At 46.7% G+C, this 14108-nt stretch overlaps 2 protein-coding genes across 3 annotated transcripts in view; both read right to left on the reverse strand.

Moving 5' to 3' along the window:
• PANK3 (pantothenate kinase 3) overlaps positions 1-14108 on the reverse strand; it is a 211112-nt gene that overhangs the window by 104933 nt on the left and 92071 nt on the right. The window lies entirely within an intron of this gene.
• Positions 5273-14108, reverse strand: part of SLIT3 (slit guidance ligand 3) — a 652947-nt gene continuing 644111 nt past the window's right edge. For both annotated transcript variants that reach the window (XM_032158593.2, XM_032158594.2), the window contains 2 exons: positions 13286-13494; positions 5273-10137 (listed from right to left, as the gene is read on the reverse strand). In XM_032158593.2, the coding sequence (XP_032014484.1) occupies positions 9902-10137; positions 13286-13494 (445 nt within the window). In that variant the 3' untranslated portion in view covers positions 5273-9901. The remainder of the gene's footprint in view (positions 10138-13285; positions 13495-14108) is intronic.

Consider the following 14108-nt stretch of genomic DNA (forward strand, 5'->3'; position numbering starts at 1 on the left):
GATCATTGTTCTCATAACCAAAGGTGGGGCAGCCTGTGCTTTTAGACTCAGCCGACCCACCCAGCTCTGCAGTTTGCTAGCCGTGGAACTCCAGGCAACGACCCTTTTCTGTGATTCAGGTTCTTCATCTGTACTATGGGGGTAACAACCCCCACCTTGCAGAATTTTTGTGAGGAATGGGGATAAACATGCAAAAACTCTGGCAAGTCCCAGTCACTCTGTAAAAGAGAGCTGTTTCCATTATTTTCCCCCATAGTTGCATTGGCTTTACTCCAATGCTTACACAAGGTCTGGTTTCAGTCTTCCAGTTAATTAGCTCGTCAGCTTTCCTTAATCCCATGAGTTCCAGTATCTTGCACAAGATATCCTGTATATGGGAAAGAGTTCAACAGGCATTCATCAAGGGCTTGTTATGTGCAAATCATGGTGTTGTGGTGGAAAGGACATGGCATTGGGCTTAGTCCAACCTGGTTCAAATCACATCTCTGCCATCTCCTAGCCATGTGATTCAGGTCTTTCTCACTGTTTAAATGAGGACAACTGAACCTGCTGGCAGCTTTGCTTTGGTCTTACACAAAAGGATGTGTATAAATGTGTGATGAAGAGTATGTGCTTGATGAATGTCAGATTTTTCATCTCATTCTGTGAATTCACCTTCTTACCTGTAACTAGGCAATCTTCCACTTCTCTAATCGCTGCTCTTACATCCTATCATCCACCATCAAAAGGATATGGGAGATGAAATCATTTTTAAAACAAGGTCGCTGGAGAGGGGTCACTCTGAGATACACTTCAAAGGTGAATGAATCCCTCTTCAGCTAGTTATATTTTATTCTAGAACTCAAAGTAGAGTTTAGCAGCTATTCTCTTTTTCCTTCTCCCTCCCTCAGTTTAGGAGAACAGATATATTTTAGGCCGGATTTAAACACTTATTTTATTTTTTTGAGACAGGGTTTTGCTCTCTGGCCCAGGCTGGAGTGCAGTGGTATGATCATGGCTCACTGCAGCCTAGAACTCCTGGGCTCACATGATCTTCCCAAGTAGCTGGGACTACAGGTGGGCATCACCATGCCCAGCTAATTTTTAATTGTCTTGTAGAGACAGGGTCTCACCATGTTGCCCAGGCTGGTCTCGAACTCCTGGGTTCATGCAGTCCTCCCGCCTTGGCCTTTCAAGATGCTAGGATTTTAGGTATGAGCCACCATGGATGGCCTAAATTTTTAATTTCAAATGAAAATAGCATTTTGGGTCCAATGAAGAAAGTTTCAGGCCAGGTGCAGTGGTTAACGCTTGTAATCCCAGCACTTTGGGAGGTGGAGGCCATGGATCACTTGAGCCCAGGAGTTTGAGACCAGCCTGAGCAGTATGGCGAAACCCTGTCTCTACAAAAAATTAGCTGGGCGTGGTGGCACATGCCTGTAGTCCCAGCCACTCTGGAGGCTGAGGTGGGAGGATTGATTGAGCTAAGGAAGTAGAGGTTGCAGTGAGCTGAGATGATGCCTGGGCAACAGAGTGAGATCCTGTCTCAAAAAAAGAAAAAAAAAGAAAAAGTAAGTTTGATAGACTTATTTTCGAGAATGGTATTAAGAAACAGTGTTTTTTGTTGTTGTTGTTGTTGCTAAAATATCTGTATTTATCGCTTATATTTATTTGGTGTACTGGAGTCCACAAAGTAGATATACCAGCCTTATTATATCATGTCAATATCATATCATATTTTCTTAAAAAACTACCTACGGTGAGTAGTTGTTGTCTTGTTTTTGCCGGTCCAGGTTCTGTTCCCTCATTTCCGTGGGGAAACTCTTTCTCATCCCCGATCACGTATTTCTCATGTGACACAGGCTTGTACAGTGAGTGCTGTTTTTTAATTTTTTCATAGCCCATGGTTGCTACTAAAATTACTGTTTTTTGCCCCTGCTGTTTCATCCAGTGATGGACATTTGCCCCAAGGCAGGCTAATCAGAGCCAGTGAGACTCAATTCTGGGCTGTATCTCAGAAGCACTGGAGATAAGAAGCCCTCTTTCCCCTGGGCTTGAAATTAGTAGTATCTACAGCTTTCAGTCTGTAGCTGTTGGGAGTCAGTTTTCCATTTGCATAGGAGAGGCTTCCTGAGAATGAAGCCAAAGCAAAACAAAGCCAAGTATGCACCAGACACCCTGAGCCCTTATGGCAGTGTATGAGTTCTAGGATCCAAACACCCATGTCTGATGCAGTAGGAACTACCTTAGGTCTTGCAATTACTTGTCTCAACATGTTCCTTTTTTGCCTTAAGTTGGTTTGAATTGCTTTGAGCCTATTGTAATCTACAGAGCCTTGATATCAGTCTTGCCATTCTTGTTTCCTAGATAGAGAAACCGAAGTTCACACTGACATTGCCAAAGTCAAGCAGCAGGATGCAGGGGAGGATGGGGTAAACCACCTGCCCCCTACACACTGGGCAAGTGGAGCTGGAGGTGATGAAGCCTGCTTCCTTAGAACCTCCCTCAACTCTGCTCTCAAGCCCCATACTCTTGCCTCAGCCTCCCAGAGTGCTGGGATTTCAGGCATGAGCCACCGTGCCTGGCCTAAATTTAATTTTTAATTTCAAGTGAAATTAGCATTTTGAGTCCAGTGAAGAGAGTTTCAGGCTGGGGGCAGTGGCTAATGCTTGTAATCCCAGCACTTTGCTCATGTCCTGTCCCCCTGCAGGGACTGGTAAATAAGGACATTTATAGTGTAAATAAGAGCATCTCCTGTCCCTGCAGCACCTTACAAGGTTACTCTAAGTAGGCTAGGTTCCTCTGCCAACCAGTTAATCCTGCTGTCAGTTATTAGAGTCGATTTAGCATCCCTGGATGCATCTTGAAGTTGAGCTGCTTGTGGCTTTTGAGCCACAATATCTTCACTCCCCTTTGAACCACCATAAAGAAATCTTTAGTCCTCATATCTTGATTTGAGAACCCATTGATCTTTGCCTCCTGCCAGCGCTGCAATGAAGGGTAGAGTTCAGGAAATAGAAGCATAGCATTTTTATTTATCCTGTTCTCTATTTCTCTGTCAGCAGCAGGTCCAAAGGTGAGTGTCACATGCTCTGCCATACTTTATGTTGCCTGAGCATATTAAATCCAGGATCTACTGCTCTGTATCCATTTTCAGCGACCAAGTGGTAAGGACAAAGAATGGCAGGAAGGATCATGGTGGTCCCCCATTGCCAGAAATGTCTTGGTCTTAGTTTCCCATCAACAATGGTGCTCTGGCTGGGCGTGGTGGCTCATGCTTGTAATCCCAGCACTTTGGGAGGCCAAGCCAGGTGGATCATCTGAGGTCAGGAGTTTGGGACCAGCCTGGCCAACATGGTGAAACCCCGTCTCTCTACTAAAAGTACAAAATTTAGCTGGGCATGGTGGCAGGCACCTGTAATCCCAGCTACTTGGAAAGCTGAGGCAGGAGAGTCGCTTGAACCTGAGAGGTGGTAGTTTCAGTGAGCTGAGATCGCACCACTGCACTCCACCCTGGGCAATGAGAGCGAAACTCTGTCTCAAAACAACAACAACAACAAAAACCAATGGTATTCTGAATGTAGGTATAGACCACCAGCCTGCCATGTATTCCAACCGAGGCGTCCTGAGAAGTTCACTATTTGTTGCCTGTTTAGCACTCCAACCTGCTTCTTTCCTTGTGAGTGATTCTACCCAGGTGTTTCAGGGAAGGGTCTGATTTGGCTAAGCCAGGGTTTCTCAATCTTAGCACTATGAACATCTTGGGCAGGATAATTCTTTGTTGTCAAGGAGCTGTCCTGTATATTGTAGGATGTTTAGCAGCACCCCTGGTCTCTACCCACTAGATGCTAATAGCACCCTGTGCCCCAGTTATACAATCAAAAATATCTGCAGACATTGCCAGATGTCTCCTGGGTGGGGTCAACACCTCTCCTAGTTGAGAACCTCTGCTATTGATTGATATAACAGAGAATTTGAGATAGAGGGATAATATCTAGGTCCCAAACCTGGGAGGAGGGGCTCCTGGCATAAACATGGGAGATGGACACTGTAGGTTTCTTGGCAGTAGCTCCTCCTGGCAGGAAAATCCAGGCTGTCTGACACGGTGTGTGTCAGTGCAGAATCCACTCTCTACCTATTTCAGATAAATGCACACTAAAATGTATAAAACTATGTCAAGGGCATCTTTGCTGGAGGCTTAGGGCCCCCAGTCAGTGTGACCTTGTCTTGCTCAGGGAGACCTGGGGGAAGAAGGAGCAACCGGCTGGGGGCCACAGAGTCTAGCCCCTTTTTTAGCACCTGGTGCATCTGCTGCCCACCAGTGTCTTGCTCTCAGAGGGGCCTCCACAGGGCAGTTGGAAGGCCATCTGCCAGGGAAGTGAGGGTGACCTCCTGCCAGCCAGTGGCAGCCTCCAGACCCTTAGTAATCCTCCTTCTAAAAGTGCATAGCCCTTTCAGGATGCCCCAGGACTGAGAGGCTGAGGGGCCTGCTTGCCCCTCCCCTCTCTGGGAACCCCTCTCATGCTGTCTTGCCCAGGCCATCCTCTCTGGCTTCCTAAGTTGCTCGGGCTGCCTGCCTCCCTCGGATGACACCCACACAAGGCAAATATCTAGCAAGTGCCGCAGGGCCAGTTTCCTTCCCCTTCCATTTCTTGGTATTTGCCCCACCCCATGTCCCAATTCCTTAGGGAGGCCTTCTTGACCTCACTGCATGAAGCACCCACCCTTCTATTCTGGAATGTCTCCTCTTCTTTATTGGTGGAAGTGAACTTATCACTATCGGGTGTTATCTTTATTTGTTGATTGGCACACACCCCCTTAGTTAAAGTTTAAACTCCAGGAGAACAAGGACTTGGTCTTCATCATCTTTGGAGTCCTCAATGCGTAGAACAGTACCTGGCACATAGTAGATGCTCAATAAATACTTGTTGAAGGACCCGATAAAGGAGAAATTTAATTAGGCATTGGAGTCCTTTAAGGAGGAATATTCCTTCACATATCAGTGGAGTGTTCTCTTCCTCTCAACTGGAGTGGCTTTCTTCCCCATGACCCTTGGCACCTTCTGTGGCCATATGGACCACATCCCCTGCTGACCCTAAGCTGTGTGTTGGGTTGTCTCTTTAATGGTTCTGGTGAACTCTGGATCCATTTTTCTCACTTCATGATCCAAGAAACTGATTCTTTGATCTAATTCCACACCAGACTTTCCCCAGACCCCATGAATGCGGTCATCTTTGTTCCAGGGGGTTTGAAAATCAGGGGTAAAAATAAAGCAGACACCACGGAGCAGGGCTGAGTTATGGTAGTCATGAGAGCATCTGATAGCTCCTCTGTGACTCATCCATTTATTTTAATGACATCCGAATATGACAGTATATTGAAAAAAGAATGCATGTTATTTATTCCATACTGGGGAAGTGGCACTGTAACATTGTTTAAAAAAATCTTTAAAAATTTCCTATTAGAACCTATCATTGAGTTAGAAAAACAAGCTTTGCCAAATGCCCAATTATGCCTTTACTGGTCCTGCTAGTTGGCATGTTTCACCAACTTTTCCCTAGTGTTTCCTTTGGCACTATTGAGCCCACACTACAAAATACGAACAAGTCCCACCAAACCACACTATGCCCTCAGCTTCCCCATCATGTGGGGACCATCTGCCTGGACATCCACTGTGGGGTAGCAGGAAGAACTTTGGCCTGGGTGGACACATGGGGTTAATTATCTGTGTGTCTTTGGTCTATGATCACTGCATTCTTCCATTTGTTCGACCCTCAGTTTTCCTGCCTACCAGTAATGCCCTACGACTCCTCCAGCTCTGGTATCTGGGATCTTGAGTCTGAGGGGCAGGTCACTTGTTGCTATGGGCTTCTGCTCCCAGCAAAGGCAGTGGGTGACTGCTTGACCTTAGGGTTCAGTCTGGCAATAGCTTTGTCTCTGGTGAAGGGAAAGGTTAGATCAATCCTGGTCCTGGCCTTTCCTGAGGGTCACCCTGGAGCTCTTTTTCCCTTTTTTTTTTTTTTTTTTTCCACCTCTGAGCTTGGGAGTTCTCCCTCTTCTTGCCCCTCTTCTCATCTTTTTGAAGCATCAGACTTGAGTTCCTTGCTATGAGATTGAAAAGGCAAAACCATCTTCTAACAAGGGCCTTTTGGCATTTCCGTAACAGCAACAACAACAGTAATAATAACAACAGCATCTTACATTTAAGGTTTTTAGTTTACACTTTACAAAGAACTTTTAAATACATAATCTCATCAGCCATCGTACGGCCCCTTGGTTGAGTCAAAGAGACCTTCTTTTCCCTTTCCTGAATCCTGCTCAGGGGGGACACAGCTTGAGCGGCCTCTTCTGCCCACGTACATTGCCACACAAACACTGAACCACACTTTTTCAGGAGCAAATTAACTGAACTCTTCCTGCCTCATGGAATGTCCTGTTTCTAGAATGTGACTGCTCAAGGAGAGAGAGTTTTAATCATCATTTGTTAGAGGAACCTCATTTCGGGGAGAATTTTCTTAATGGTCCTTGCATTTGGCAATTCTTAAAGTCAGGGCTTCCAAACTCGACAGAGAAGGCTCAAAATTGTAAGGGACAGACCTGGCCCTTTTGCTGTCTTGGTTGATGGGGGCTGGATTCAGGATTGGGCCCAGGGTGATGAGCAGAGGGAGGTCTCAGGTTCCTTGAGGAGGCAGAGGGAAAGCTGGCAGCCTGGTGACTCCTCCCAGGAAGCCAGTGACCCTGGGTGGGGCTCTTGAGATGGCAGGCTGAGTAGGCTCCGGGCTGGGTGGGGAGAGGCTAGCAGGGGCATTGGTGGTGGGATAAGGCTCAGATCCACCTGCCTAGGGGGAGAGGGGGGATGGGGCAATGGAGGTGGGGATGGGGAAATAGAGGTTGGGAAGGGTGTTGGGCAGATCCCAGGACCCTCTTCAAGAGCAGAGCTTCTAAGCTACCGTAGACATTTGTGATCCATCTGGCCGGAAGTGTTTTCTAGCCACAGAGTAAACCACAGGGAGCTCTCAAGTCCATTTTGGGTGACAGCTCTATCTCCTCTTTCAGGCCTTTATGCTGCCACAGCTCTCTTCCTAAACCAGAGCTTGTCTTGCTCTTCCCTTCCTCAAACAACCCTGCTGGCACCTGTGGCCTAGTTTAGCATGCACAGCTCTTTGTGGTCAAAACCCTACCTTCCTACCTACCCCATTTCTCTCTGCTCCTCAGTGTGCTTCCCATACTCTTGCCACCCTAGATTTTGACTCTTCCCCAAACAAGTCCGGCCTGGCCATATCTCATTGCTTTTTAACAGGCCACTCCCAGGAAAGTTCAATTCCCTTTACCACCTCCGGCGAACTCCTATTCATCCTTAAAGACCTAGGACTAGAAATTCCCTCCTCTGGACAGCCACTTCCATTGCTTATATTGCCACTTGAGAGCTCCTTGTGTAATAAAGCAATTGTCCATTTTTATGACTGTTTTTGTCACAGGCTGTAGGATCCTCAAAGGCAGGATGTGTTTGTTTCCCATGAGAAGCAGGGTGGTTTAGTGGTTGAGTGAGCAAGTTCTGGAGTCAGACAGCCTGGGCCCAGATCCTGGCTCTACGGTTTATTTGTCATTTACTCTTGGGCAAGTTCTTTAACTTCTCTGTGTCTCAGTCTACTCAACTGTAAAATGAGTTAATACTGTTTTAACTACATGGTTGTTTCTATAATTAAATGAATATATATCTATTTCACAATTAGAGTGGTATCTGATGTATAATAAAGTATTAAATAAATCTGCTATTATAATAATGTTTGAAACAGGCTGAGCATAGTGGCTCACACCTGTAATCCCAGCATTTTGGGAGACTGAGGCAGGAAGACGGCTTGAGCCTAGGAGGTTGAGGCTGCAGTAAGCTATGATTGAACCACTATACTCCAGCCTGGGTGACAAAGCAAGACCTTGTCTCTAATGACAACAAAAAACAAAGCCATCATAAGGCACAGTACCTGGAACATAATGGAGATTTACATGCATATTTTTAGATAAATTCCTTAGCTATATCCCTCTCTCCCTTCTCTTCATCCCCTCCCTCCCTTCCTTCTTCTTCCACTTGCCTTGTTTTCCTCCATCTTCCTTTCTTTCCTTTCTCCCTTCATTATTCCCTGAGTCTTTGGCCCATCATTGGTCCTCACAGATCAACTAGGCTCCTCTAGGGAACCTGAGGGCTGAAAGGTCCAATGACTTCCAAACTCTTCTCCCTGAAACTCCTACGGTGGAGGCTCCAGGGGGAAGGAGGGATGGATGATAAGAGCCAGGGAGTTGGTGTGAACAGCTGAGCCCTGGAAGATATGTGGCTAACCTGATGGGGTAGAAGAGGGCAAATGGGAGTGAGGGAGGGAGAGACATGGAAAGAAACAGGGGCAGGGAAGTCCCCTTCAGGAATGGAGGCAGAGGCTGGATAGGCTGCCCTTGGTCAGTTTCCCTAGATGCGTAAGCCTTGGTTTCCAGAATCTTTCCAGATACTGGGGAGGGAGGAGGAGGAGTGAGCAAGGCAGAACAAGAGCAGGAAAAAATATCATCTTTCCTTTTCCGGCAGGGCTGCTCTGATGGATTTAGGCCGCCTGAATCACCTGTGTTCACCCATTCTAGAGAAAGAATCTCAAGCTTTGGGTCTGGACTTCTGGTCTGGCTCCTCCACTTATCTGGTGTGTGGCTTAAGGCAAATTCCAGAGCCTGTGAGGGCCTAAACTTCCTTCTTAGTGAACCGGGCTCTACTCCCTTATTCTTCCCAGGGAGGCAGGAGTTGCATAGATAAAATAAGGTAGAGTTTGGATATGCATTGGAAAGTGTCACAGATGGGGAAGGCGTCTCTGTCATCATGATGGTGACCTGGAGGATCAGGTGGCAGAGGCCTGTCTTGCAGCAAGAGCCTCCAAGAACCTTCCAGAGTTGAACATCTAGTGCTGTGGGCAGACTTGGCTTCCAGCCTTCCGCTTCCCAGAAGGGCTGACTACCTTCTCTACTGGGATACATTCCAATGAAAAATTACCTGGAAGGAGGAGAGGGGGCCAGTGCATGGGTCCTGAGGAGACAGCATGATATTCTCTTCCCTTGCCTCTTCTAGGAAGACCCCTCTCCTGGGGAGGAGCAGGAAAAATAGCAGCTGTTTTAAAATTTGGTAAGACAGTTCCAAATGACACCTGTAGCAGACTTCAATAGTCAGTCCTCGATTGGAAGCCAGGGCCAGCGGGTCCCCCAGTGGGTTCAGACCCTGAAGGGGGGTCTGGGACAGACAGGGACAGCAATATTTTTGAGTGGCAGTGAGACTGAGAAGGCCAGGGCTCAGCAGCTTTTCCTGGAAGAACTGGGCATCTTGGGCACTGACATCCAGGACTCCGAAAAGCTGGGTAATTTTAGGGGAGGAAAAAAAAGGGAAAACAAGAAACAAAGATCTTTTCCTTCTCTGTCTCCCTCTCTTATTCCTTTTTCTGATCTCGATGAGCAGCTCTTGGTCTACTGCCGACATAATACCGTTTCACAAACATGAAAACGTCTTCCTCCTTCCTCAGGCTATCATTCTTTATTCTTATCCTTTTGTTTTAAAGCATTTTTATTAGTCTTTTTTTTCTTAAACTTTTAAACTTTTAAACAGCTGTTTTTAAAAACAAATACACAACACAAAACTTGGTAAAAATAACTCACTATATGGTACATATACGCAGATGGTGTGATATATTTATATAATAAAAGATGAAAATAGTCACTTTCCATAATAAAAATAAGTTCTATTTTTTTTGTTTATTTTACAATATACTTAATATTCTCTTCTTCTTTAGCTTCCTCTCCAGCTTCATTTCCTTCATGCTGAATCACCAAGGGGTCCCATATGGCTGTCCCAGCTCCATCAAGCTGGAGTCCAAGAGGTGGCAGGCAGGCTGGCCGGGGCTTAGGAACACGCGAGGCAGCCGCACTCTAAGTGTCTCTCCACCTCTTCTACAAACGAGGAGCCGTCTGTGCACTGGAAGACGTATTTCCGCCGCTTGCTGCGGGTGGGCTGGCAGCACTGGGGCCCACAGCCCCCACGACATTCCATGATGGGCACCTTGGAGGCTGTGGCACATGATGCATAACCTTTCTGGCGGCGGATCACCTCTCGGACTACTTGTCCCAGGCACGGATTCTCTGCAGAGGGCATAAAAGGGCATTGGTGGTCTAGGTGGCCAGCAGGACCATGAGCAGTTCCCAGGTAGGCTGCTTTGAAATACTTGTGCTCTGAAGACCATAAGAATTTATTCACTCATCCATCTGCCCACCCTCCCCTCTGTCCACCCATCTATTTTACAAACAGGTGCCTTTCCTATACCAGGCTCTCTGATAGGCTTACACCTAAGGCTTACACCTAAGCCCTGAGGATATAATGATGACAAAAGCAGGCTTGGTCCCTTCCTTCAAGAAACCTAAAGTCAAAACTAAAACTAGATGATGCAAACTGGTAGACTGTGGGCCAAATCCTGACCCCAGACCAATTTTGATTGCCCTGCATATGCCTAAAAATTAATTAAATGCCAACATTCAAAAAGCAGGAGATTTCACCTGAAAATTTGGATTTCTGCCTTCCTTGAAAACAAGGAGGTCTGGCAGAGCTGAGCCTGCAACCCTGCGCTGCAGTGATGGCTGAAGCTGAGTGCTTTAGATGGGGCAGGCAATCTCCAGTTTGCCCCAGTCACCACCACTCCCAGTAGTCTGTCTCTCTTGGCCTAGAGTCTAGATACTATTTAAGTGAATATATTTAATAAAGAAACTGAGGTAGATGCTATAAAGAAAGGGAAGATGTTCATACAAGAACATACAGTATATGTTTTTGTATGCTATAAGACATTTGTATTCAAAAGGCATTTGACCTGGCCCAGGGGCCAGGGAGGCTTCTCTGGGAAATGAGCCGGAGTTGATATCTGAATAAGAAGCAAGTGTTAATGAGGCTTTGGGATGACCTTTTCCAGAAGGCCTAGAAATAACTGTAGGGTGGGAAAGGGCACCCCTGTATCTGCTTAAACACTCTGGACCCTGACCCAGCTTTTCATCTCCACCCCTCTATTGTCCTCACTACAGTAGGAGAATGTCTGCAGCAAGGCACTTGAGGAAGGGAGCCATGACCCTTGACCCTTGACAAGCAAGTCGCAGTTTCCATGTCTGAAAAATGGTAACACATTTACCTGTCCTTCCAACAACTCCCAGGCTGTTATGAGCACCAGAGGAGATTGTGAAGGAGAAAGGGCTTTATGCATTTTAAAGCTTCAGGTGTTGTTAAAAGTCTTTAAAATTATGAGATTGTTAAAAGGATTAGAAAGAGGTTAATGACAATGTGTGCATGTGCATGTGTATAACATGGGGAGAGATGGGGAGTGCAAATGGGGCAACATGCTAATCACTGGGGTGAAGGGATTCAGCTGTTTATACTGTCCTGACAGTTTTTCTGTAAGTCTGAAATTATTTCAGAATAAGTTATTTAATAACATTTTAAAAATGAGTTTTGGTTAAGAATAGTATTTTGTGTAGGTATAAAATGTGGAAAAGTCCTCAAGGGACGAGGTGGGCTGCCTGGGATCCTGGTGGCAGGGAGCAAGACTTCTCAGTGTCCATGCAGGAGAAAGACCCCTCAAGGTAAGACAACCATTTTAATATTAATATAATTTCCTTCGTTGAGCTCACCTCAAAATTACGTGATAAAGGGGCCACTAACTGAGATAAGTAATTTGATGGTTCTGACTAGGTCAGACCAAAGAACTGGCTTCTGCTGACCCAGTAAGGGCAGGAGGGTTGGATGGAGGCTGTGGAGCAATGCCATCAGCTTGGATACATATGCGAATCATTGCAAAATGCAGGTTCTGACTCAAAAGGGCTGGGGTGAGCCCTGGGACTCTGCATTTCTAAGTGACTCCCAGGTGATGTCAGTGGTGCTGGTCAATGTCAGGGGGCCACTCTGAGTGGCTAGGGTTTCATTAGTTTTGAAGGCATGGCATCTCAAGGGCCAACAGCCGGAAAAGAGGAGAAAAGAACCATCCAGACTGCTCTTTTCTACACTTGTTTCATCTTTAAAAAAGTCCATGCTTAAGAATCTTAACTTTGGCAGTATCAGTTATCTGCACTTTTGTTTTTTCTTGGAGACAGGGTCTGTCTCTGTCACCTGGCCTGGAGTGCAGTGGTGCATTCATTGCAGCTTCAAGCTCCTGAGCTCATGCGATCCTTGCACCTCGGCCTCCCAAAATGCTAGGATTCCAGGTGTGAACCACCACTCCTGGCCCTATCTAGATGAGGAAGTGAACCACAAGTATGTTGCTCAACGTCATGCAGTTTTTAGACAGGGTCTCACTCTGTCACCCAGGTTGATCTTGGCTGACTGTAACCTCTGCCTCCTGGGTTCAAATGATTCTCTTGCCTCAGCCTCCAGCGTAGCTGGGATTACAGGTGACCATCATGATGCCCAGCTAATTTTTGTATTTTTAGTAGAGACAGAGTTTCACCATGTTGGCCAGGCTGGTCAAGGTCATGCAGATTCTAAATGACAGCTTGGCCTTCATCGTGACAATGTCGCTTCCGACTTTACATCTCACGTATTCCTCCCAACAACCCTATAAAGAAGCACAGTAGCTAGCCTCCAAGATTGCCCCCAGTGACTACCACCTTCTGGTACTGATGCCCTTTATGTGGTCCCCTCCCTCACTGAATGTACCTGACTGATGTAACCAATGCAATGTGGTGGAAATGATGGCGTGAGTGACTTCCAATTGTAGGTCATATAAGACATGTGGCTTGCTCTCTTCTGGACTGTTCACTCTGGGACATACCAGCTGCCCTGGCGCGAGGACCCTCAAAGAGCCTGTGTAGTGACTCATGCAGGGCAGAACTGGGAGCTCCCACCAACACCCAGCGCCATGGGAGTGCAGCACATTGGAAGCATATCCTGCTGCCTTGGGTTAGCCTACAGAGAACTGCAGCCCTGGCTGTGTAGAATGCAAGCCCAAGAGATCCCAGCTAGACTCTTTCTGAATTCCCAACCCACAGGAACAATGTGGGCTAAAAAAAAATGTTTTTTTGTGGTATTGAGCTGCTATGGTTTGGGGCTAACTTGTTATGCAGCACTAGATAACTGATACAGGAAGGTGTAGTATTGCCTCCGTTTTCAAGTTGAGAGAATTGAGGCTCAGAAAGTGACTGAACCAAGGTCATGCAGCCTTTAAGTGGCACAGCCAGAACTGGAACTGAGGTGATCTGGATGTGAAGTCCAACTCTGACCCCCACTTCCTCCCTCCCACAGGCACAGTAGACCCACCTTGTTGGCAGTGCTCGCCGCTAAAGCCGGGCTGGCACAGGCAGTAGGGCTCCCCTTGGTCTGAGATGTGGCACTGCCCATGGTGACACTTGAAGGCTGAGCAGGCATTGGCAGAGTCATTCTTGTTGTCACACAAGGCCCCTCCATAGCCCTCGGCACACTTGCACATGTATGAGGTCCCGGTTGCCACACAGTTTCCATGGTTGCAGCTGGGGCAGAGAGGAGGATGAGTGCTCCTGAGTGAGCAGTTCATTGGTTCAAATTGGTGCTGCTGAGGACTCCCTCTGTCCACCCAGCCAGGGACCCAGAGCTGAGTACAGTCCAACAGCTTTCTCCATTTCCTAGGCTGAGCATCTCTTTTCTTAACCACCTTGATTCCCCTGGCCAACCAGCCAGAAGCCTGCGAGTGTCACCCAGTGTCCACTGTGAGCTGTGACCACCGCAGAAGCTGGCATGCTGATTTACACACACACCTCATGCAGCCAAGTAGCAAACAACTGCTTGAAAGAATCTAGCCATTCTCTAAACATTTTAATTGCTTTACCATCTTAAATAAAAATTACTACCACCCCACTACTACCAGCAGGTACCACTGGCTATGTACCAGGAATTGTTTTAAGTGCTTTACACCCAGTATTGCTCTGAATTTCCATCATAACCTCTTGTCTGCTGCTCCTATGCAGTACATTTCACCCGTGGAAAAAAATGAAGGTAAAGCCTATATTCTGAATCATGATGCATCACTGCCCCTATTGAGATGACATGCAGAGCCAGGATCCATATTATAGAGTCAAACACACACACATATGCTCAAGAGCAACAC

The sequence above is a fragment of the Hylobates moloch genome, unplaced genomic scaffold (genome assembly GCF_009828535.3).
Source record: "Hylobates moloch isolate HMO894 unplaced genomic scaffold, HMol_V3 SCAFFOLD_6, whole genome shotgun sequence".
NCBI lineage: Eukaryota > Metazoa > Chordata > Mammalia > Primates > Hylobatidae > Hylobates > Hylobates moloch.